The following is a 22,281-nucleotide window of genomic DNA, read 5'->3' on the forward strand; positions in this document are numbered from 1 at the left end:
TCTAGATGCCTGCAGTATTTTTTCTTGGATATAAGAGTTCTGGATTTTGGATATGACATTACTGGGACACTTACTTTTGGGGTTTCTTTTAGGAGGTGATCAGACCATTCTTTCTATCTTCACTTTGTTTTCTGGTTCTAATAGGTCTGAGTAGTTTTCATAGTGTTCAGAAATTATTTTTAATCATGGGTTTCAGGGAGTTTAATGATTCTTAAATTATCTTTTCTTGACCTATTTTCTAGGTCACTTGTTTTTTTTGTATCACCTATCATATTTTACCTTTATTTTTCAATCTTGTGATTTTGTTCTAATATTTCTTGCTGTCTCATAGAGTTATTGGTTTCTCTGGCTAATTTGAGTTTTCAGAAGTGCTCCTTGGGTATGTTTCTGGCCATACCCCATCCCCCGAGTTCACAGACATCTGTGTCTTCTTATGCCAACCCAGGCTGAAAAAAAGACTCATTGTCACTTTTTCTTGGATTTCCCCATAAGAACTCTGTTTAGTTCATTCTCTAGATTTGTTCGAAGGCATTTGTAGGAAGGCTGGGCTATACTGCTTCTTTCTACTCCATAATCTTGACTTTACCTCCTACTTTGACTCCTAAATTACTTATTCTCCTTCCAATTCTTTTCTTAAGAGCTTTTATCTCATTTAAAAAATTTCTTACCTCACTTCTTCTCCGCATTCATGTAGTTCTTGTATAAAATGCATTTTCCCCCTTTGCGCTTTGGCTTGCTTGGCTGTTATGGGATTTGATTTTAAATAATATTTGATACTGTTTGGTATTTTCTTTGCTTTACTCACCTCTCCAAATTAAGACTCTAAATTGAGGCTCTGTGCCAGCATGAATCCCCTCCCCTGTTCACTTATTTTTTAAAGAAAGACAGAAAATTATACTTCAATTTGCACTTAGAGTTCACTAGTCCTTTCTCAGGAGGTGAATAGCATTTTTCGTCATGAAGCCTTTGGAATTATCTTGAATCATTGTATCTATCAGAATAGCTAACATAGTTGATCATTGTTACAATATTGTTGTTACTATGTATGACGATTTACTGGTTTTGCTTACTTCACTTTGTATCAATTCATATGTGTCTTCCCATGTTTTTCAGAAACGATTCACCTCATCATTTCTTATAGCACAGTAGTACTCTATCACAATCATGGGCCACAGCTTGTTCAGACATTCCTCAATTGATGGGCATCTCCTCAATTCCCAATTCTTTGCCACCACAAAAAGAGTGGCTATAAATATTTTTGTACATATGAGTATTTTCCTTTTCTTTGATCTCTTTAAGGCACAGACGTAGCAGTGGTATTGCTGAGTCAAAGGGTAGAGATCAAAGAAAATTGAAGTCTCGAGCATGAATGTCAAATTTCTATTCAGCTCTGGTCTTTTCATCAGTAATGCTTGAAAGTGCTCTATTTCATTAAATACCCATTTTCCCCTGAGGGATTACACTCAGTTTTGCTGGGTAGGTTATTTTTTATTGTAACCCTAGCTCCCTTGCCTTCCAGAATATCATATTCCAAGCCCTCTACTCCTTTAAAATGGAAGTTGCTAAATCTTGTGCCATCCTGAATGTGGTTCCATGATAATTGAATTTTCTCTCTGGCTGCTTGAAATATTTTCTCCCTCAAGATAGCGGCTGGAAAGCAGGGACTTGTGTGAGCTCCCCACCGTGTCCCTCCAAAAACCTATAAAAAATGGGTCTGAACAAATACTAGAACTGCAGAACCCACAAAATAGCAGAGGGAAGCAGGGATCCAGCCCAGGACAGGCTGGATGGTCGCTGGGTGAGGTCTATTGCACATGGAGTGGAGGGGAGCAGAGCTCAGCGTGGGAGGCAGCAGGACCAGCCAAACCAGGAGCCGGGCAGAACAGGCCCTAGCACCCTGAAGCAGTGAGCTGTGGCAGTCACCAGACGTCTCAACCCACAAACACCAAAGACAACAGAGAAGGTTACTGGGAAAAGCTGCTGGGGACACAGTTCTCAGTTTGGCCACCACCCCAGGGGCAGCAGGGGAGGTGCAGCTACAGCTGCAGTTACTTCCAGCCCCAGGCCCACCTGGTGGGAGGAATTGAGTGGCAGATCAGAGCAAGAGTGCAGAGCCTGCTGAAGATTTGCCTCAGGTCTGGGTTGGTGGTTCTCGAGGAAGGAGGACTGCTGGAGTGGCAGAGCTGGCTGTAGAGAAATAGCTCTGAAATCAACGGCACATCCCCTCAAGCTTGGAACAAAGTACTCTTTGCTCTACAAGCAGTCATACCCCGACAAAAAACTCAAGGGTCAAGTAAGTTGGCTGGGAACATGGCCAGGCAGCGAAAATACACCCAGATTCAGTCTCAGACTTTGGAATCCTTCTTTGGTGACAAAGAAGACCAAAACATATGCCCTGAAGAAGTCAACAAAGCCCAAGAGCCTACACCAAAAGCCTCCAAGAAAAACATGAACTGGTCCCAGGCCATGGAAGAGTTCAAAAAGGAGTTGGAAAAGCAAGTTAGAGAAGTAGAGGAAAAATTGGGAAGAGAAATGAGAATGATGCAAGAAAACCATGAAAAACAAGTCAATGACTTCCTAAAGGAGACCCAAAAAAATACTGAAAAAAATATTGAAGAAAACAACACTTTAAAAAATGGACTAACTCAAATGGCAAAAGAGTTCCAAAAAGCCAATGAGGAGAAGAATGCCTTGAAAGGCAGAATTAGCCAAATGGAAAAGGAGGTCCAAAAGACCACCGAAGAAAATACTACCTTAAAAATGAGATTGGAGCAAGTGGACGCTAGTGACTTGATGAGAAACCAAGATATTATAAAACAGAACCAAAGGAATGAAAAAATGGAAGACGAAGTCAAATATCTCATTGGAGAAACCACTGACCTAGAAAATAGATCCAGGAGAGATAATTTAAAAATTATTGGACTACCTGAAAGCCATGATCAAAAAAAGAGCCTAGATATCATCTTTCAAGAAATTATCAAGGAGAATTGCCCTGATATTCTAGAGCCAGAGGGTCAAATAGAAATTGAAAGAATCCACCGATCGCCTCCTCAAATACATCCCAAAAAGAAAAATCCTAGGAACATTGTCGCCAAATTCCAGAGCTCCCAGGTCAAGGAGAAAATACTGTCAGCAGCCAGAAAGAAACAATTTGAATATTGTGGAAACACAATCAGGATAACACAGGATCTAGCAGCTTCCACATTAAGGGACCGAAGGGCTTGGAATATGATATTCCGGAGGTCAATGGAGCTAGGATTAAAACCTAGAATCACCTACCCAGCAAAACTGAGTATCGTGCTCCAAGGCAAAATATGGACTTTCAATAAAATAGAGGACTTTCAAGCTTTCTCAGTGAAAAGACCAGAGCTGAATAGAAAATTTGACTTTCAAACACAAGAATCAAGAGACACATGAAAAGGTAAACAAGAAAGAGAAATCATAAGGGATTTACTAAAGTTGAACTGTTTTGTTTACATTCCTACATAGAAAGATGATGTGTATGATTCATGAGACCTCAATATCATAGTAGCTGAAATGAATATGCATATATATATATATCTATATGTGTGTGTTTGTGTATACATATATATATATATACATACATATGTGTGTGTCTATGTATGTATGTATATAGGTATATATATGTGTGTGTTTATATATATATATATAAACACACACACACACACACAAAGGGCACAGGGTGAGTTGAATATGAAGGGATGATATCTAAAAAAATAAAATCAATTTAAGGGATAAGAGAGGAATATATTGAGAGAGGGACAAAAGGGAGAGATAGAATGGGGCAAATTATCTCGCAGAAAAGTGGCAAGAAAAAGTGGTTCTATAGGAAGGGAAGAGGGGGCAGGTGAGGGGGAATGAGTAAATCTTGCTCTCATCGGATTTGACCTGAGGAGGGAATACCATACACACTCAATTGTGTATCTTACCACACAGGAAAGAAGGAGGAAGAAGATAAAAAAGGGAAGATGATAGAAGGGAGGACAGATGTGGGGAGGAGGTAATCAAAAACAAACACTTTCGAAAAGGGACAGGGTCAAGGGAGAAAATTCAATAAAGGGGGATAGGTTAGGAAGGAGCTAAACATAGTTAATCTTTCACAACATGAGTATTGTGGAAGGGTTTTACATAATGATATGCATGTGGCCTATGTTGAATTTCTTGCCTTCTCAGGGAGGGTGGTTGGGGAGGGAAGAGGGGAGAGAATTTGGAAGTCAAAGTTTTAAAAACAGACATTCAAAACAACAACAACAATAACAACAAAAAAGTTTTTGCATGCAAACAGAAAATAAGATACACAGGCAATGGGGCATAGAAATTTATCTTGCCCTACAAGAGAAGAAGGGAAAGGGGGATGGGAGGAGAGTGGGGTGACAGATGGAAGGGCTGACTGGGGAACAGGGCAACCAGAATATACTCCATCTTGGAGTGGGGGGAGGGTAGAAATGGGGAAAAAATTGTAATTCAAACTTTTGTGAAAACCAATGCTGAAAACTAAATATATTAAATACATTTTTAAAAAAAATTAAAAAAGAAATAAAAAGAAATATTTTCTCCTTGACCTGGGATCTCTGGAATTTGGCTGTAATGGGCATTTTAATTTTAGGATCCTTTTCAAGAGGTGATCAGTGGACTCTTTCAATTTCTATTTTACCCTCTGGGGTAGTTTTCCTTAATAATTTTTTAAAATATTATATTTATGCTCTTTTTTGATCATGACTTTCAGGTAGTACAATAATTCTTAAATTATTTCTCCTCAATCTGTTTTCTAGGTAAAATATTTTTCTGATGAGATATTTCACATTTTCTTCTATTTTTTTTACTCTTTTGACTTTGTTTTATTATTTCTTGAAGTCTCATGGAGTCATTATCTTCTAGTTACCCAGTTCTAATTTAAAGGAATTATTTTTTTAGTGAGCCTCTATAACTCTTTTTTCCATTTGGCCAATTCTGCTTTAAAACTTTTTCCTTTGGTGAATTATTCAGTGAATTTATCTGCATTAAATCCTTTACCATTAGGCCAATTCTGTTTTTTTAAGGTGTTATTTTCTTCAGTATTTTTTGTGCCTCTTTTACCAAGCTGTTAATTCTCTTTTCACAGTTTTTCATCATTCTCATTTCTTTTCCCATTTTTTCTCTCTACAGTTCTTCTCTTTTTCTATAACACCTCCAGAAATTCTTATTGGCTTTGTGTTCAATTAACATTTTTCTTTGAGGCTTTGGTTGTGTCTGTTTTTTCATTGTTATCTTCTGAGTTTGTGGCTTGATCTTCCCTGCCCCTATAGTATATAGTTTTTTTTTCTTATGGTCGAGTTCTTTTGTTGTTGTTGTTGATCATTTTTCCAGCCTATTTCTTGACTTTGAACTGTAAGTTAAAGTTGGGCTCTGCTCAACTGGGAGTAAAAAAGCACTATTCTAAACTTCAGGCTTTTTCATGCTGCTCTTTCAGAGCTAGTTCTGGGGATCTGCAAATTTTTGGTGCTTCCAAGATGGTGTGATCTGGGGAGATGTGTGGTCACTGCTTTGCTGGTCTGTGCTCTAGTGTTTACCCAGGAAGGGACCCCACTACTCTTCAGTTGTAAGTGCTAGTCTCTTCTTGGTCTTGGAACTGTGCCTGGAGTGCCTGTTCTCTTTTGACTGACCACAAGTACTCCTCTCCACACTGGAATTGTGACTCAGAACTGCATGTGGGCAACAGGTTGTCAATCAGTGCCAGCTGCAAAGGGTCCCCTATAATCTCTTTCTGACCAGTTGTCTAACCACCATACTTCCCTGGGCTGTTAGCTCCTGAAGCTGCTGCTGCTTCCACTATTGCAGCCACCTTCAAGGCCCACTACTAGTGCTGCTGCCACCTACGGTTCAGGCCAGCCCCCATCCCAGTGTCACAGACCTTTCCTGCCAACCTTCTAAGTTGTTTTAAGTTGAAAAAAATGCCTCACCCTAACCTTTTCTTGACTCTGACATTCCAAAATTCGATTTGAGTTGTTATTTTAAAATTGTTTTGGGGGGAAGTTGGGAAAGTTTGACTGGGTTGCTGCCTCTAATCTATCATCTTGGACCTGTTTCCCCATCCCACCCATCCCCCTTCACTTTTAAATGGTGTGATCAACCCAGCTGGGTCTCATCCTAGGTCCCTTCAGTTCTTGTAATGATTTCTATTTCCCAGGTATAAGTCACTTTGACATGAGCACTGAGTCTGGCATCTCAGGACACAATGTTAGTGACCTCAGAGCCCCTGAGTCTGGGCTGTCCTGATATGAGCATTGCAGCAGCACTGAGCTGGTTGGCTCCAAATTGGTCACTGCCTGCTGTCACTCCCTGGAGCTTTCCAAATTCCTGGGGTACTTTCTAACCACCCTGGAGCTTTCTCAGGCGAGCCTGCCACTATTGCTTCTTCTGAACACATAGCTGGCCTGTGTCCTTTCTCTGATGCTTACTTTGTTGGAAAGACCTTTGAGCCTACTGTGTATGAGCTTTGGGCCAGACTCAATATCCCTAAGAGATGCTTCAATCCTATCTCATATTCTGTTTTCCTTTCCCCTCACCACCTTAGTTAACAAGTATTTATCAAGCACCTACTACATGCCAGGTAATGTATTAAGCACTGGAGATACAAAGAAAAAAGGCAGGTCCTGACCTCAAGGAACTCACAGTCTAAAGGGGGAGAGGACCTGCAAACAGCTATGCATAAAGAAGATAGAGATAGAGATTAGAGATAGAGATTCAATTAGAGATAATCAAACTAGGGCAAACACGAGCATTAAGGAAGACAGGGCAAGGCTTCTTATAGAAGGTGGGATCATAGCTGGAAACTTGAAGGAAACCATGGAGGCCGAGAGACGACATACCAGGAGAGTGGAATGGCCAGCAAAATATGCAGAGTCGGCAAATAGTGTCTTGTGGGAAGAAAAGCTCCTCTGGATGGACTCCAATAATAATCTGATGGAGAGAAGTGGCCAATGCCAATTTTGATGGAGTTGTATCTTCCCTTAGAATGATTTGCCAATAACCTAGTTTCTTTTATGTATACTCTAATTTTGTTTGGGCTCTAGACTTTAGGGTTTCAAGGCAGGGCTACTTAGACACATAACTTGGTCCTACTTCCATTCAATCCCTACCATAATGGTCATTTAAAACCCCACCTTTGCCCAATCTGATCCTGAGAAATGAAAATATAGGAACCTTCAGAGCCATAGGTGAATGTCTCACCATGAAGTCAGCCTTACTTCTGGTCTTGGCCCAATCTTACATCCTTAGATCCAGTAACTGAATACTGGTCTTGTCTCTCCTCCCTTCTACCAACTCCCCATGCCTGAGGCTCTGTTTGGTTCCCTTGGTTTAAATCCCAAATCTTCTCAGGATTGGGCTGCCCACTCTGAATTCCATCCCAGGCCCTACCATCATCTGCCTGATCTCTCTGGAATCAGCTTCTATCGTGCCTGGATTTCTATCCAGTATCCTCTTGACACTGGCTGTTTATTGAGATATCTGCCACTCACTTATTCACTAGACAGTAAGCCTCAGGGCTAGACTTCTCCATATTACTTGATGCTGGATCCATTACCAATTGTCTGGCCTGCCCCAATTATTTGATCTATTTTCTCTAAGGTCCCTTCCAGTTCTAAAGTCTATGATTCTAGAGTGTATAGTTCCAGATATCCTGGGCCATGGGGTTCTTGTGATGCCAAATGGCAGAACCATTGTGCTTACCTGTCTTACCTTTCCTTCCCAGATTTATTTTTACTGGCTGTGTCGAGACACACATGCCTTTGAATGGTTTGCAGACCTGCTGCAGTTACTAGAGACTCAGATGCAGGAGAAGAACAATGCTGATTTTCTCAGCTACAACATCTACCTTACTGGCTGGGATGAATCTCAGGTAACAACAAAACCAAAGTGGGCCTCTAGTCTCTCTGTAAAAGTGTCCAAACCGCCCTTCTGTCCTGCACTGTCTGTTTGGAAGTCCTTTTTGAAGATGTATCATCAGGGGTTGACCTATCCTTCTAGCCTCTCTCACTGCTCATCCCTGATGGAGCTTAAGACACCATAAGCAGGCTGCAATTCTCCATGAAATCTATAGTCTATGGGGCAGAACAAACCCTCATTACTAAAAACCTTAACAACTACAACAATAATAATAGGTAGCAATTACATAACACTTTATTGTTTATAAAGCACTTCACATATACAGGGTAGAACAAAAGTCTTAGTGCAGTTTTAAGTTTTAATAACAATTATTATATTATTTGATGCTCACAGCAACTTTGGGAGGTGTTATTAGCATTATCCCTCTTTTATAGATGAGGAAACTGAGACAGAAAGGTTAAACGATTTTTTGAGACTCACATGGCTAGAATATCTGAGGCAGGATTCAAACTTACAGCTTCCCGACTCCAAGTCCAGAACTCTATCCACTGTACCACCTACCTGCCTATCAATAGCCTTCCCTCTTAGGCCTCACGCCACCACATTTTATATTTTTACTCTGTGTTAGGCTCTTTATTTTCCTAAAAAACTGTAAGCTCTTTGAGGGCAGGGACTGTGTCTTACCTAAAACTGGTCTCTCCTCCCATCCTGTTATTAACTGGACACAAGCTCAATAGTTTAGTGTTTTAGCCATTCATTCCTGGAGTCATTGAATGATAGAATATTAGCACCAAAAGGGAGCTTAGAGATCCTTTTAGTTCAAGGGTTCTTAGCATTTTTTTTTTACCATGGACCTTTTTGGCAGACTGGTGAAGCCTATGGACCCCTTCTCAGAATAATGGTTGTTCCTTACATTTGAAGGAAATTTGAATGTGAAAAAATGATAAATGGAAGGAAATCAAAGTTCAGTTAGAGGTTAGTGAAAATAAAAATGTAATTTTTTTTTCTTATCCAAATTCACTGACCCTTTGAAATCTATCCATGGACCCTTTGGGACTGTGGGGTCCCCAGGTTAAGAACTCCTGATTTAGTTCAGTTCCTTCATTTTCCAAATAAGGAAATTGTGTCCAAGAAAGGTTAAATAATTTTATCAGTGTCACACAGTAGGTTGTTGAGAACTGGGCTTCAAACCTTGGGCCTCCTCTCTCCTAGTCCAGTGTTCTTTACAACGCATTATACGATGTAGCCTCAGATTGGCTTATTTACCCTCCAGCATGCTAAGCAAATGTATATTTCTTTCACCTAAACTATTTCATTGTGGGCGGTTTAAACTGTCACCCTAAGGGTTGCTTCTAACCTCAAACCTTGAGCAACATCTGACCCTCCGAGATAGGAGCTCTCTGCAAGCCCATGTGGTCTCAGAGGGAGTGGCATTCAGACTCAAGTTCTGTGTGGCTCCTCTGCATGGAATCCATCGCTCTCTGGGACCACTCATTTATGAGTTAGAATCATCTGTTTGTTGGCTTTACTGCCCCTCCCTGCTCTAGGAGTCTTGTGGCTTCTTTGGCTAATCGTGGTCAGCAAAACCCAAGTTCCAATCTTGCCTCACTAGCTTACTAGTAAGTTACCTACTTACTAGTTGTGTGACCTTGGCTTGTTACCTAATTGGTCTCAGTCTCATTTTACTCCTCTGTAAATAAAAATAATATAAAATAAAAAATAAAGGTAATACATGCAAATATATGTAAAATATATGCAAAGTTTAAAGTGAGATATTTCATACACACATGTATATATATATATATACACACAATACACACATAAATATTCACATACATATACATACACACATATATATTGCCTATTATTATGTGACTCTAGACTCCTATAACTGTAAGTACTGCTACTAATTTTGAGCAAGGCAATTCAAAACTCCCACTTATATAAGTAAAAAAAAAGTCATAGATAAAAATGAAGCCATAAAAACAGATTTTAATAATATTCAAGGGTGTTGTTGTTCAGTCGTATCTGACTCTTCATAACCCCATTTGGGGTTTTCTTGGCAAAGATAGTGGAGTGGTTTGCCATTTCCTTCTTCAGCTCATTTTTGCAGATGAGGAAACTGAGGCAAACAGGATTAAGTAACTTGCCCAGGATCATACAGATAGTACATGTATGAGGCTGAATGCGAATTCAGGTCTGTCCTGACTCCATCCAGCTGTGCTAAATATGCAAGGGTACTCTGCTTAAATAAAGCCAACTTTTTGAAAATCTAAACTTTCCAAATAGACAAATGTGATTATTTGAATTGAAAATGACTTTGTTGTTTTTTTAAAAAAAGAGTTACCTCAAGCTTCTTTTTAAATAGAGTAAAGCCCCCAGTTCTACATCACCTAAAATATGATTTAACTTTTAAAAATAAATTTACTTACAACATTTTTAGGTACATATCTATCATATTAACAGAGGAGCTCCCATAATTGGAGTGAGAGGAATAAAACATCCTAGTACAATGAGGCCAAAAACAGAAACTATCCTGTTTTTATTTTTAAGAATGAGTTTTTCTCTAACTCACAGAATTACAAAGAATTCTAGGTCTTTAATAGTTCTTCAAAAATAGGAGGGGAGAAGGGAAATGAAGACCTTAGAGGGAAATATAAACTTCAGGATAAATTTTTGCAGACTCTTGCAGTATTTTCTTTTTTTTCCCTGTAGGCTACTCACTTTACTGTGCACCATGATGAAGAGAAGGATGTCATTACTGGCTTGAAACAGAAGACCTTGTATGGAAGGCCCAACTGGGACAATGAGTTCAAAACCATTGCAAGTCAACACCCAAAGTAAGATAGCAACTCCACATTGGGAATCCCCAAGTCAACCTGAAACTGTAGAATCGAGAGAAATTCTGTTAGCCCTTTGGAACTCAGTTTACCTGTCTTATATAAGACAGGTCTAAACTTAGACACTATCAGTTCCATGGATCAGATAAAGGATGGAGGGAAGGGTTCCCCCTTTGACAACAAAATACTTAGGTGAACTTTTCTGTGAACTGGAAAATAAGGAAAGAAGAACCAGATGCATTGGGCAAAGCATAAGTGTAGGAAGGACATAAAACCCTTTTCCAATGCCCAAGGATAAACTTTCTTTGAATTAAAGCTCCTTGGTAACAAGTTGTTATTGAAGAAAATGATTGGCTAGGGTGCTCTCTATGCCTTTGTTGTTTATGACTGTGAACACCCTCCATGTTTGGACAGTCATTTACTAAAAGTGTGCTCTTGGTCATGGTCAGTGAGAAAGAGTGGGGATTAACCATCATTATCATAGGAGAAGTAACTGAAAGCACAAGCCCTACTGATGATGGGGCAGGGCCGTCTTTTTTATATTTTATTAGAGGCCCAGGACCATGAAAACATAAAGGGAAGCCCCATTTTGCTAGAACACAGTTGATCCAAGAAATTCTGGTGTAACACTGGGTGTTAGAGAGTGCCCGTACCTCCAAAGGTTGGCTGTGATGCTCTTGAAGCCCCAGTTTCTAGATGTTATAGCTCAAATGGGAGATGGATGGATGCTGCAAAATGAGGGACCTCTGCAGACTCACAAAGCAATGGCTATTTCCCTAATAGAGAATATTTCCACCTAATTTCTACTTTTATATCATTCCTAGGCAGTTATGTACCTCTAAAATTATGAATCTATAAATAGGGTTGAGCTAAGCCAAGGGAAAGTCCAATTTACTCTTCCTAGTCTAGGAAAACATTGGCTGCTTGGGGATCCGGAGAAGGAGCCATAATGTTTTGCCACTAGGAAAAAACAGAAACTTCCAAAGGACTTGGTATTATGGGAATTGACTCAGGAGCAGTGTAACACTTTTAGGATAAGCCAATAATGTCTCCTTAATACTGGATGTTTTTTCTTCCCCACCCTAGTACCAGGATAGGTGTATTCCTCTGTGGACCTGAAGCGCTGGCTGAAACTCTCAACAAGCAAAGCATTGCCAACTCTGATGCTGGCCCTCGAGGAGTGCATTTCATTTTCAACAAAGAAAACTTCTAACTCCTGCTCCATCAGGAAATGTGGACATGAGCCCTATGCCCAGTCAAACAAATGCTGATCATTAATAGCAACAAACGAAAACTAGAGAAGCCTTTATAGCTTTTGTTTTCTACCATGTTGGGATCGTTTCTAAAGTAGCATCCATCTTTAAACAAGACGGAAGAAAACTAGTTGATTCATTTTCCTTTTGTATATTGTATATTATCTCAGTGGTTCCAACATATGCTCAGGAAAACTGTCCAAGTATTTAGGAACCAGCTTACCCAGATATTGACACAGCCCTTCGATGATTCAAGGAGGTTAACAGTTGAGCCTGTTCCAAATTGCTAATAGAGCAACCCAATTCTATTAACCAGAAACATTTCCAAGAAAAGCTTTAGTTCAGGCATATTAGAATTAGGAAAAATCATTTAGACAGAAAGCTCTTCAAAAATCCTTCCATAATATTCTCTAAAAGGCAGATAGCTGGCACAGTGGATAGAGACCTGGGCATGGAATCAGGAAGAACTGAGTTCAAAACCCACCTCAAACATTCACCAGCTATGTGACCCTGGGTAAATAACATTACCTCTTTCTGCCTCAGTTTCCTTAAAAGTAAAATGCAAACAATAATAGCGCCTGCCTCACAGGTTTGTAGTGAGGGTCAAACGAGATATTATTTGAAAGGTGCTTAACACAGAACCTGGTGGGTGCTATAATAAAGGCTCCCCTTTCCCTACGTTGAATAGAGTACTGAGCTTGGAGTCAGGAAGACTTGAGTTCAAATCCTGCCTCAGACATTGGCTGTATGAACCTGAACAAGTCACTTAACCTCTCTCAGTCCCAGTTTCCTAATCGACAAGGTGGGTGTGATAATAGCACCTGTCTCCACAGGCTCGTCATGAGGATCAGATGAGAAAACATGTAAAGTGCTATACAAATTCTACCTAGCAATGTTGTTATTTTTAATGTTCCTCGTGCAGACCAGAGAGGCCTGATTCTCCTGGTTGTAGAGCCCTCACTTAAGTAATTCCATCTGTTCTTACATGTTCGAATTTTGAGTATGCAGTGACTGTCAGGGAAGAGCCCTCCTGGCCATTCGTGTTCTTGGAGGGCCTGCACTAGGCAGTGTGGGGCAGCATGCTCAAGAGGACCTAGATTCTAGCAGCAGAACATGAGTGACTTTGCAATAGTCTAGACTGACTGCTCCAGCCCAGTGCCTCACACATGCAGCTATGCGAAAGGTCTGAAACATTGGGACAGTGGGGAATTCAGCATGTTAAATCCCTTCACCGATGCAGATCACACCTCCGGTAAACCTGTGACCAAGTTGAGAAATTTTACGGTGGCACCTGAGGCATCTAGAAGTTAGTGACTTACCCAGGATCACCCCATGGGGGACTGGAACCCACATTTTGTCAACTCCTAGCCCAGAGCTCTAGCTCTGCCTCCATCTCTAGACCCAGCCAAGGGTTCAGTACTTATTGGCTAATGAGGATGGTGAGGGTGGACCACCTGCCTGAGCTTCCACAATGTGACAGTGTAGATGGCCAGCGCAGACTTCTCTCCTCTAGTCACCGTTAAAGTTTGAAGGAAAGAATTACAATGAATGAGTTACTTAAGTCCATATGATTTCAAATGGCTCCCATGACCACTCCCTAAGCTTTTTTTTAATATTGTCTATTTTACAATTTTTATTTGACTTTATTACTGTCCTGAAATTTATAGTCCTCAAATTAACGAGGCAGCTAAATGACACAAAGGTTAGAACACTGAACCTGGAGTCTGGAAGACCTGCCTCACAGGGACTGTGTGTCCCCATGCCAACCACTTCTTCTTGCCTTAGCTTCCTCCTCTGTAAAAGGAGGATAACAATAACCCCTCCCAATGTAGCTGTGAAGATAAAATAAGTCAGTACTGGTAAAGTGCTTTGATATCTTAAAATGTTGTATAAATGCTAGCTATTATTCAGTAAGTCAATGAACGTTTATTAAGTGCCTACTGTGCGCCAGGCACTGTGTTAGATGCTGAGGATACCAAAAAGGGCAAACACAGTTCCTACAACAATAATCATAATCACTATTATTATTAGAACTCATCTCCCCCTAGTAGGTTTGAATAGGACATGTTTTTCCATGCCATTTCAAGGAACAGTTACTAATTTTAGTGTTTGTGTACCCAGCTCACAGTTACACAGCTATGGAGCTCATTCTTTGGGCTACGAGGGTGTTTAGAACTCTAGGGCAGGAAGCAGAAGGGGAAAAGGAGAAGGAGGCAGCGAGGGTTGGGAAAAACAGAGCAGGGACAGGTAAATTCCAAAGGGAAGAGGAGAGGAGAGAGAAGGAGATTTCTAGATTATGGAAAGAACATCAGATTTCAAATTCCAGTTTTGCCACTCATGCACTATCTATGTCTCATTGGATAAGTCACTAAACCTCTCTGGGCCTCCATTCCCTTCTGTGTAAAAGGATGGGGTTGGAATAGATCATCTCTAAGGTCCCTTATTTCTCTAAAGCCTGTGATCCTATGACTTCTGAGAAGAACAGAAAAATGTAAAAGAGAGGCCAAAGAGAAGGGCTCAGAGACCTGTTTTCAGACCAACCGATGTGGTTTTCTACTGACTTCGGAAAGCCAAGTATGCATTTCAGGTGCCCAGAGCTTCAATACACTTGAAGGCTACATGTATGAATGGATTTTCTATTCTTCACATATTTCAAGTTCTTCAATTCTACAAGGAAATTTATGAAGGTAGATTCAGATTAATGTGTCATTGAGATTAATTGATAAAAAACCAAAACTTTATCTGTGTTCCCTGCTATTCCTTGTGCTCTTCCAGAAGCTCAAGTACTCATAGCTTTTATCATCATTATTAGCATTAAAATTTATTTTTTCAATGAGCAAACATCTCTTAATTTTCAATCAGGAAGAATCTCCTCTCCCCTCTCCACTGGACAAAAATAAAAACAAAACCCTTGTAACAAATATGCATAATCAAGCAAAACAAATTCCTCTGTTGGCCTTGTCCAAAAATGGAGTTCTCTTTCTACGTATTTAGCCTGTTACCTCTCTGTCTTCATAACCAGAAATCTGGGATCAGGATTGTTCATTGATCAGAGTTCTTATTTCTTTTCAAGTTGTTTGTTTTTACGTTGTTGCAACAATATAAATTGTTCTGACTCTGCTCGCTTCATTCAATATCGATTCATATAAGTCTTTCCAAATTTCTTCAAAATTGTTCCATTGCCACATTTTCTATGGTACAATAGTATTCTACAGTATTTTATTAACACATGTACCATGCTTTGTTGAGTCATTCTCTGTCAAATGGGCACCCCCTTCATTTCCAGTACTTTGCCACTACAAAAAAAGAGTTGATTCAAATATTTTTTGTTAATCCCACTGAAGCTAGGATACTCATCTGATTTAAAATGGCTTGCGCCACTCTTTCTTTTATTTAAAAAAAAAAGGGTATCCTAAGAATCCAATTGCAGATTTTTCTTTAACTTGCTGCAAGCTATACTTGAGCAACTAGATGGAGTTGTAGACAGAGGGCTGGGCCTGGAGTCAGGAAGACTCCTCTTCCTAAGTTCAAATTGGCCTCAGACACTTACTAGCTCTGTGATCCTGGGCAAGTCACTTCACCCTGTTTGCCTCAGTTTCCTCATCTGTAAAGTGAGCTGGAGAAGGAAATGGCAAACCATTCCAGTATCTTTGCCAAAGTGGGTCACAAAGAGTCTGAAACAAGTGAACAACAAAAGTTAGAGGAAATTAACCCCTAACCTGTTTTGCAGTGATTTAATTGGACACATTTATCCTAACTAATAAGAATCAATTGGGTCATACCATATCTAAACACCAAGGAGTTCTCCCAGCTTATTATTCTGCCTTAGGGATTGATTCCTATAGTAGATACTTGGGTCCAGGCATTCCACTTTGCACATGATATCTAAGTTCTGATAATCTATGCAAGAGCAGTATTCCTTTTCAGTCAAGTTAAAAAAGAAAACCATGATGAACCTTTTTTGCAAATTTGCAAATCCTGGCTCCCCCCTTCCCCACCCCACCCCCACCCTTTTACCCTGGTGATATAATAGAAAACAGCTTCATTTATCTGTTGGAGAATTTTCCTTTTGAATGACTAAGGGAAATTCTAATGGGAGTTAGCTACTTATTGCTAAAAATAGGAGGGAAAAATCAGAAAATCTAGCATGTGATATGGAGTTTAAGATGAATAGTGCCTATTAAATGCTTGCCATTGCAAACATTTAAGCATTTCTCTTCCCCTTCTACCCCTCATTTCCCTGCCAATCACTAGCTTTTGACTTTGAACATTTAATTAACAGCATTAACAGGAAGAAAATACATGCGTGAAGGATCTAAGCTGTTTGTCCTTGAAAACCATGAAAGTCTTGGTGTTCTGTGCTTTTTTTTTTCCAAAATGAATTGAATTTCATTCAGAGTTTGGGATTCTTGTTGCTGTCCGTCTTTGTTTTGTTTTGTGAATGCCAATAAAGATTCATTAAAATTTCTATGAGACATTAAAGTCAGAGCCATCTTTATTTCGCACTGATATTGTTGTGAAGGGTTATTGTTGTCACTGTCTCGGGGGGTTACGATTCTGTCAGAGTTGATGAACTCGGCAGCACCAAGACAGAAGACTGTCTTTGGGATGCTAAGAGGAGTCTTAGTGAAGAACATCCTATGAGACCTCCTTTAAGTACCACAAGCACAAGGGATGCCTTCCCTTGCCTCTATTACTGTTAATGATTTTTAGGGGTGAAAAATCGTCAGTACAGGTCCCTTCCCATAGTTCTAACACTTGTAAAGCTCCCATTGACTGATTAGAGATTATTTCAGTTTGTTGTTGTTGCTGTTGAGTCATTTCAGTTGTGTTCGACTCATCATGACCACATTTGGGGTTTACTTGGCAAAGATACTGGAGTGGTTTGCCATTTCCTTCCTCAGCTCATTTTACAGATGAGGAAACTGAGGCAGGGTTAAGTGACTTGCCCAGGATCACACACCTAGTATAGTAAGTATCTGAGGTTATATTTGAACTCAGGTCCACCTGACCCTAGGGCTGGCAAAATTCAAGTTAGACACTAGTGAAAATGAAGATATAGTATTTTCCTCAGTCAAGTTCATGGATCCTCCTGAAATCTATCTCTCAGGTTAAAAACCCATGATTCAGAGCTAAAAGGGACTTCAGAGGTCATATAGTCCATTTCCTATGTTTTACAGATGAAGAAAATGAGGCCCAGGGGGATTAAATGATTTGTCCAAGGTCACATGAGTACAAAGCATCAAAGACCCCAGGTTCTTTGACCCAAAGCAGGTGTCCTTAGTTTAGACAGCCCTACATGTTGTATTCCTATACGTTCCACTAGCCTTATTGAGGACTAAGTCAAAGAACATGCTCTCCACTATTTAGAAATTAGAGGGTGTGTGTGCGCGCACGCATGTGTCTGTGTGTGTGTGTGTGTGTGTGTGTGAGTTATGTACATAGTTTATACAGACAATTAATCACCATGAGGGGGAAAAAGTGCATTACTTTATAAAGGAGTGAGCAAACAACCAACATACTCAAAGCTCATTTACAATTCAGAGAATTTAATTAATTAATTAATTAATTTATTTATTTATTATTTAATTTATTTATTCATTATATTTTAATCATTAATCATTAAAGCATTATTTAATTTCTAATGATCATTTTGATTAAAATCAAGCAATTAATAATCAATCAATAATTAATTATAAATCTATTTATTATTAATTAATTAAACACTCTTTAAGGACACTTGCCACTGTCAGAAAGGATTTCCTCTGCCACTCAGTTTTATTACATACACTTATAAATTATGAGGAAAAGTATTTAACAGGAGGAATTTGTAGATTTAGAAAGCCAATTAGAAGTAATCCAGCCCAACCCATTCATTTTGCAAATGAGGAAATTAATGCTCAGAGGGATTACACAGTTTCCCCAGGGTTACCCAAGGAATAAGTGGTAAAGCCAGGGATTCAATCTTAGGTTCTCTGACTCCAAATAAAGCATTCTTTCCAATCAATCAGTAAGCATCTGTAGTGGAGCTAATCCGAGGATCCTCCGATTTGGGACACATTAAGCGCCTATTATGTGGTAGACTCTGCAGTCACAGACAAAAATTAAATAGCCCCTGCCCTCAAGGAGTTTGTATTCTGATGGCAAAGCAGTGTGTAGTATTTACATCACCTTGCAATGAAAAGGCCTCACTCTTAGTCTTGACTTATAGTCATTTTGTCCCTAACCTGCCCATTTATGTAGGTTGGGTGATCACATATATTTCCTTATAATTTATAAATGTGTGTAATGAAGGCATGGCAGAGGAAACCTTTTTCTGACAAAGAAATGAGTGTCCATGGAGGGTGTTTAGTGAGCCACATTCTCATAGGTACTAAATTTAAACTTCTAGTTCAGTAATGGCCTCTTAGCTAGCCAGACCTAATTCAGGATTTCAATGACCGGTGGCGGGTCAAGGGTGGCTACTCACTCCTTTTAATGATACAGGCCCAAACTCCCCTTGACTTTGAAGATGGCCTGCACAAGTTTCTGTTACCCAGATCTTTATCATCTTGTGGTCAAAATGAGGATGAAACTCAGGTTCATATTTCTTCAGTAAGTCTGTATCTCAAAAAAATTCAAGTCTGAGGAACTGTCAGAACTTGCTGCCTGCTTATAGAGCCTTGGAGACACAAGGTCATCTCCCCATCACGATTTAGCAAACAAGTTGAATGTAAGCTGAAGGATCAGAGAGAATAAGTGAATGTCCCCCCAGATCACACAACTGTTCTGTGTCAGAGGATTTCAGCTCTGAACTCCTGACGAACAGTCTAAGATCATTTTCATCTCAGGAGTCTTAGAGAATAAAATAAGTTTGCTCGCATATCTGAGGCAAATTTATAAAACAGGGCCCTACATCTATAGTCAAGTTTGCTATATCAGGGTAGGCATGTAGATGTTTATGCTTATACCCACAGCTGGAGAGCAAAACTCTCTAACAATGGTGAAAGAGTGTTAGGAAAGATACTCCTTCACTTTGGTGCCAAAGACAAAGAATTACTCTTGCAACATGAGGAACAGGAGTGACCACAGGTATTTGTGAGAAATAATAGTAAGTCCAGTAACTGTGTTCTTTAACAGAATAAATTTAAGAAAACACAAAGGGTAATAAGGATGGGACAGGACAGGGCCTGCCCCTTTGTTCCACTCTTAGCTGGCTTGTTCCTCTCTCTGCTCCTGCTCACATGGACCTCTCCGATTGTCCATTTAGAGGAAGGGCCTGTCTCATAGTCTAAGGCAGCTGGTGACAAAGTAGAGTCAGGAAGACCTGAATTCAAATCCAGCCTTAGTTACCACTGTGTGTCCCTGCACAAGTCATCTGACTGCTATTTGCCTCGGTTTCCTTAAATGTAAAATGGGGCATATATAGCACCTATGTATAGGGTTGTTGTAAGGATCAAATGAGATAATATTTGTAAAAAGTGCTTAGAACAGTACCTGCCACATAGTAGCTGCTACATAAATGTTTATTCTTTCCTTCTTTCTTTTGATTTTTATTCAAGGACTGAATTCTGCCTATTGACTTACCTGGCTACCTTTCAGTCTCAACTATAATCCCATCTTTTATAGGATGCCTTTCCCAATTCCTCTTAAATAATGCCTTCCCTCTGTTAATTATTTCCTATATATCCTCTATATAGCTTTATTGGTGTATATATATAAGTGTGTGTGTGTGTGTGTGTTTGTATGATATCTCCTCCACTAGACTGTATGCTCCTTGAGGGATGGTCTTTTGCTTTTTTTTTTTTTTTTTTTTTGGAGAGGGGAAGGCAAGGTGATTGGGGTTAAGCGACTTGCCCAAGGTCACACAGCTAGTAAGTGTGTCAAGTATCTGAGGCCGGATTTGACCTCAGGTCCTCCTGGCTCCAGGGCTGGTGTTTTGTTCACTGCCCATTTAGCTGCCCCTGGTCTTTTGCTTCTTTTGTCATCCCCAGCACTTAGCACAGTGCCTGATACATAGTAGGTGCTTGATAAATGTTTATGGATTGATTGAGAAGGTGACTGCAGCTATGGGAGGCACTGGCTGCCGCTGCCTCCTCTCCCCCTCTTACCGCTCCCCCCCCCCAACACTGTTGTCACGGAACAACCACTACTTCTCTTTTCTTCTCTCCTCATTCTCCTCAAGAGTCTTCAAACTCCATAAACAAACAGACAAACAAACTCCTACTTCCTCTTGTCTGAGGGCTGATCTTATGTTAGTTTCCTCTTTTCCCAAATTGGGAAGAATACGAATCCCTGGAGATTCTGTGGCCAGCCAACCTTTTGTCGGGACTTGCTATATTAAAATACCATTTAAAACAACCATAACAGGCGAGTTTAGAGAATGACAGTCGTACCTTGTGTAACTGATTAAAAAAAAACACACTAAAATTTGCTGATCCTGGTGAAATTCTGCACAGAAAACCAAATGGAAGGTGGGGGTCACGGTGTTTATTTCTTTCCATCCCCTGCATTTAGAAAGCATTGTCCCCCTCCTTCTCCTCCTCCTCTGCGGTGACATTGGGCCGCCAGGGAAAGAATGAGCCAACGCAGGATCATCAAGCAGGCCAATAAGCACCCGAGCCTGATCCCCCTGTTCGTGTTCATCGGAGGGGGTAGAATGGGAGGGCACCGGGGCCATGCTGTACTGATGCGCCTGGCTCTCTTCAACCCGGCTGTCAGCTGGGACAGAAAGAATAACCCAGAGGCTTGGAACAAAATGAATCCCACCGATCAGCACAAGTCCTATTCAGGGAATGTGGATTATAGCAAACTGAAGAAAGAAGGCCCAGAATTCTAAGTGAAAATGATGCTTTTTCAGCTGCTGAGAATGAAGATCTTCCACAAGATGTCTGCACAATTCTACATACAATTAGGAAATGCTTGATTTTTCCCTCATGTTGCATAAAATCATGTTGAGTTTAAGAGATGAATAAAGATGTGAAACTTGGAAAAAAAAGAAAGCATTGTCCCCTTGATGTTTTGGTACAATCGAAATGTTTGAAATTGCAGGGAAAGTCCTGGAAAGGGGAATTTCAAAGGATGGAAAGTATGTCACAGAAATGTGGCAAAAGCATTATGCTGAAAATTGAAATAAGTGGGTTGGAGTTCAAGCGCTGACAATTTGACCTACCTTGGGCCAATCAAGTAACTTTGTATAATCCCTAAAATGAGCATATGGAGGGCTATCTCATGGCAGGGGCATTTAGTGGAAAGGGGAGGGGAGAGGAAAGAGGAAAGGAAGGAAATGAGCATTTATTACAGACCAAGCACTGTGCTATTATCTCTATTGTTTAGGGTGTTTTGTTTGCCTTCAGAGGGCAAAACCAGGAGCAGTGGGTGGAATTGACAGAGAAGCACATTTAGGCTTGATGTAAGGAAAACTCTATTAAGATTAGAGCGGTCCAAAAGTGGAAGGAGCCACTTCTGGAGGTTTTCAGTGGGATTCTAGATGACTACATGATGGAAATGATATAGAGCAGATGCTTGGTCAGTGGGCTTGAGATCTCTCCCCATTCTGATGTTTGATGGTATGATAGGTGATGTCTAAGTCCCATCTGGCCGTAACCCTGTAGAATTCAATGAATATTTATGAGCAGAAGTTCCTTCTTTTCTACCTGTATCTTAGTCTTGATTTGACAGCTTATTGGAGATTACATCTGTCTGTGTCGTCCAGTAGGCATATGTGTTATTCAATAACCTTTCTGGCAAAGCCATAGGAAAATGGCATGGAGGCAGCCACCTTTGTTTTTTACATGCAAACTAAGCCCACAAGGCCTTAATAAATCCTAAAACTCTATGGGAAAAGTAGTCATCACAAAGCTTACCATAAATGCAGAGATCTTTATTGTCTCCCTTCCCCTTCTCAGTCACAAAAGACTTACCCAACCAAGGAATAATAGCATCTCTTACCCACTCGCTCTCAAAGTATTAAATTGTAAGAATCTGAAACATTTCTCTATTCATCTCTAACACCGGACAATTCAGTATATTTTTTGTTGTTACTGCGCAGACTTGGTCTCTATATAAGTGTAGCAGTCACTTATAAGTACAGTCTCAATACTGATAAGCTCCAAAACTTTGACCTGTTCGATTTCTTTTTTTTCCCCTCTGTATATATTTTATTTAATGTTTTAGTTTTCAACATTGATTTCCACAATATTTTGATTTACAAATTTTCTCCCCATTTCTACCCTCCCCCCCCATTCCAAGATGGCATATATTCTGATTGCCTTATTCCCCAATCAGCCCTCCCTTCTTTCACCCCATTCACCCCTATCTCC

The 22,281-nt window shown here is 40.1% G+C and overlaps 2 protein-coding genes across 2 annotated transcripts in view; both read left to right on the top strand.

Moving 5' to 3' along the window:
- LOC118837897 (cytochrome b-245 heavy chain) overlaps positions 1 to 15,540 on the top strand; it is a 52,203-nt gene extending 36,663 nt beyond the window's left edge. Inside the window, exons 11-13 of the mRNA XM_036745036.1 lie at positions 7,754 to 7,900; positions 10,603 to 10,727; positions 11,814 to 15,540. Coding sequence (XP_036600931.1) covers positions 7,754 to 7,900; positions 10,603 to 10,727; positions 11,814 to 11,940 — 399 coding nt within the window. The 3' untranslated portion in view covers positions 11,941 to 15,540. The remainder of the gene's footprint in view (positions 1 to 7,753; positions 7,901 to 10,602; positions 10,728 to 11,813) is intronic.
- Positions 15,541 to 20,537: 4,997 nt separating this feature from the next.
- LOC118837312 (cytochrome c oxidase subunit NDUFA4-like) lies at positions 20,538 to 20,798 on the top strand. Its single transcript, XM_036744196.1, has one exon. The coding sequence runs from the start codon at positions 20,538 to 20,540 to the stop codon at positions 20,796 to 20,798; it is 261 nt and encodes an 86-aa protein (XP_036600091.1).
- Positions 20,799 to 22,281: the final 1,483 nt, after the last annotated feature.

The sequence above is a fragment of the Trichosurus vulpecula genome, chromosome 2 (genome assembly GCF_011100635.1).
Source record: "Trichosurus vulpecula isolate mTriVul1 chromosome 2, mTriVul1.pri, whole genome shotgun sequence".
NCBI classification, from domain to species: Eukaryota; Metazoa; Chordata; class Mammalia; order Diprotodontia; family Phalangeridae; genus Trichosurus; species Trichosurus vulpecula.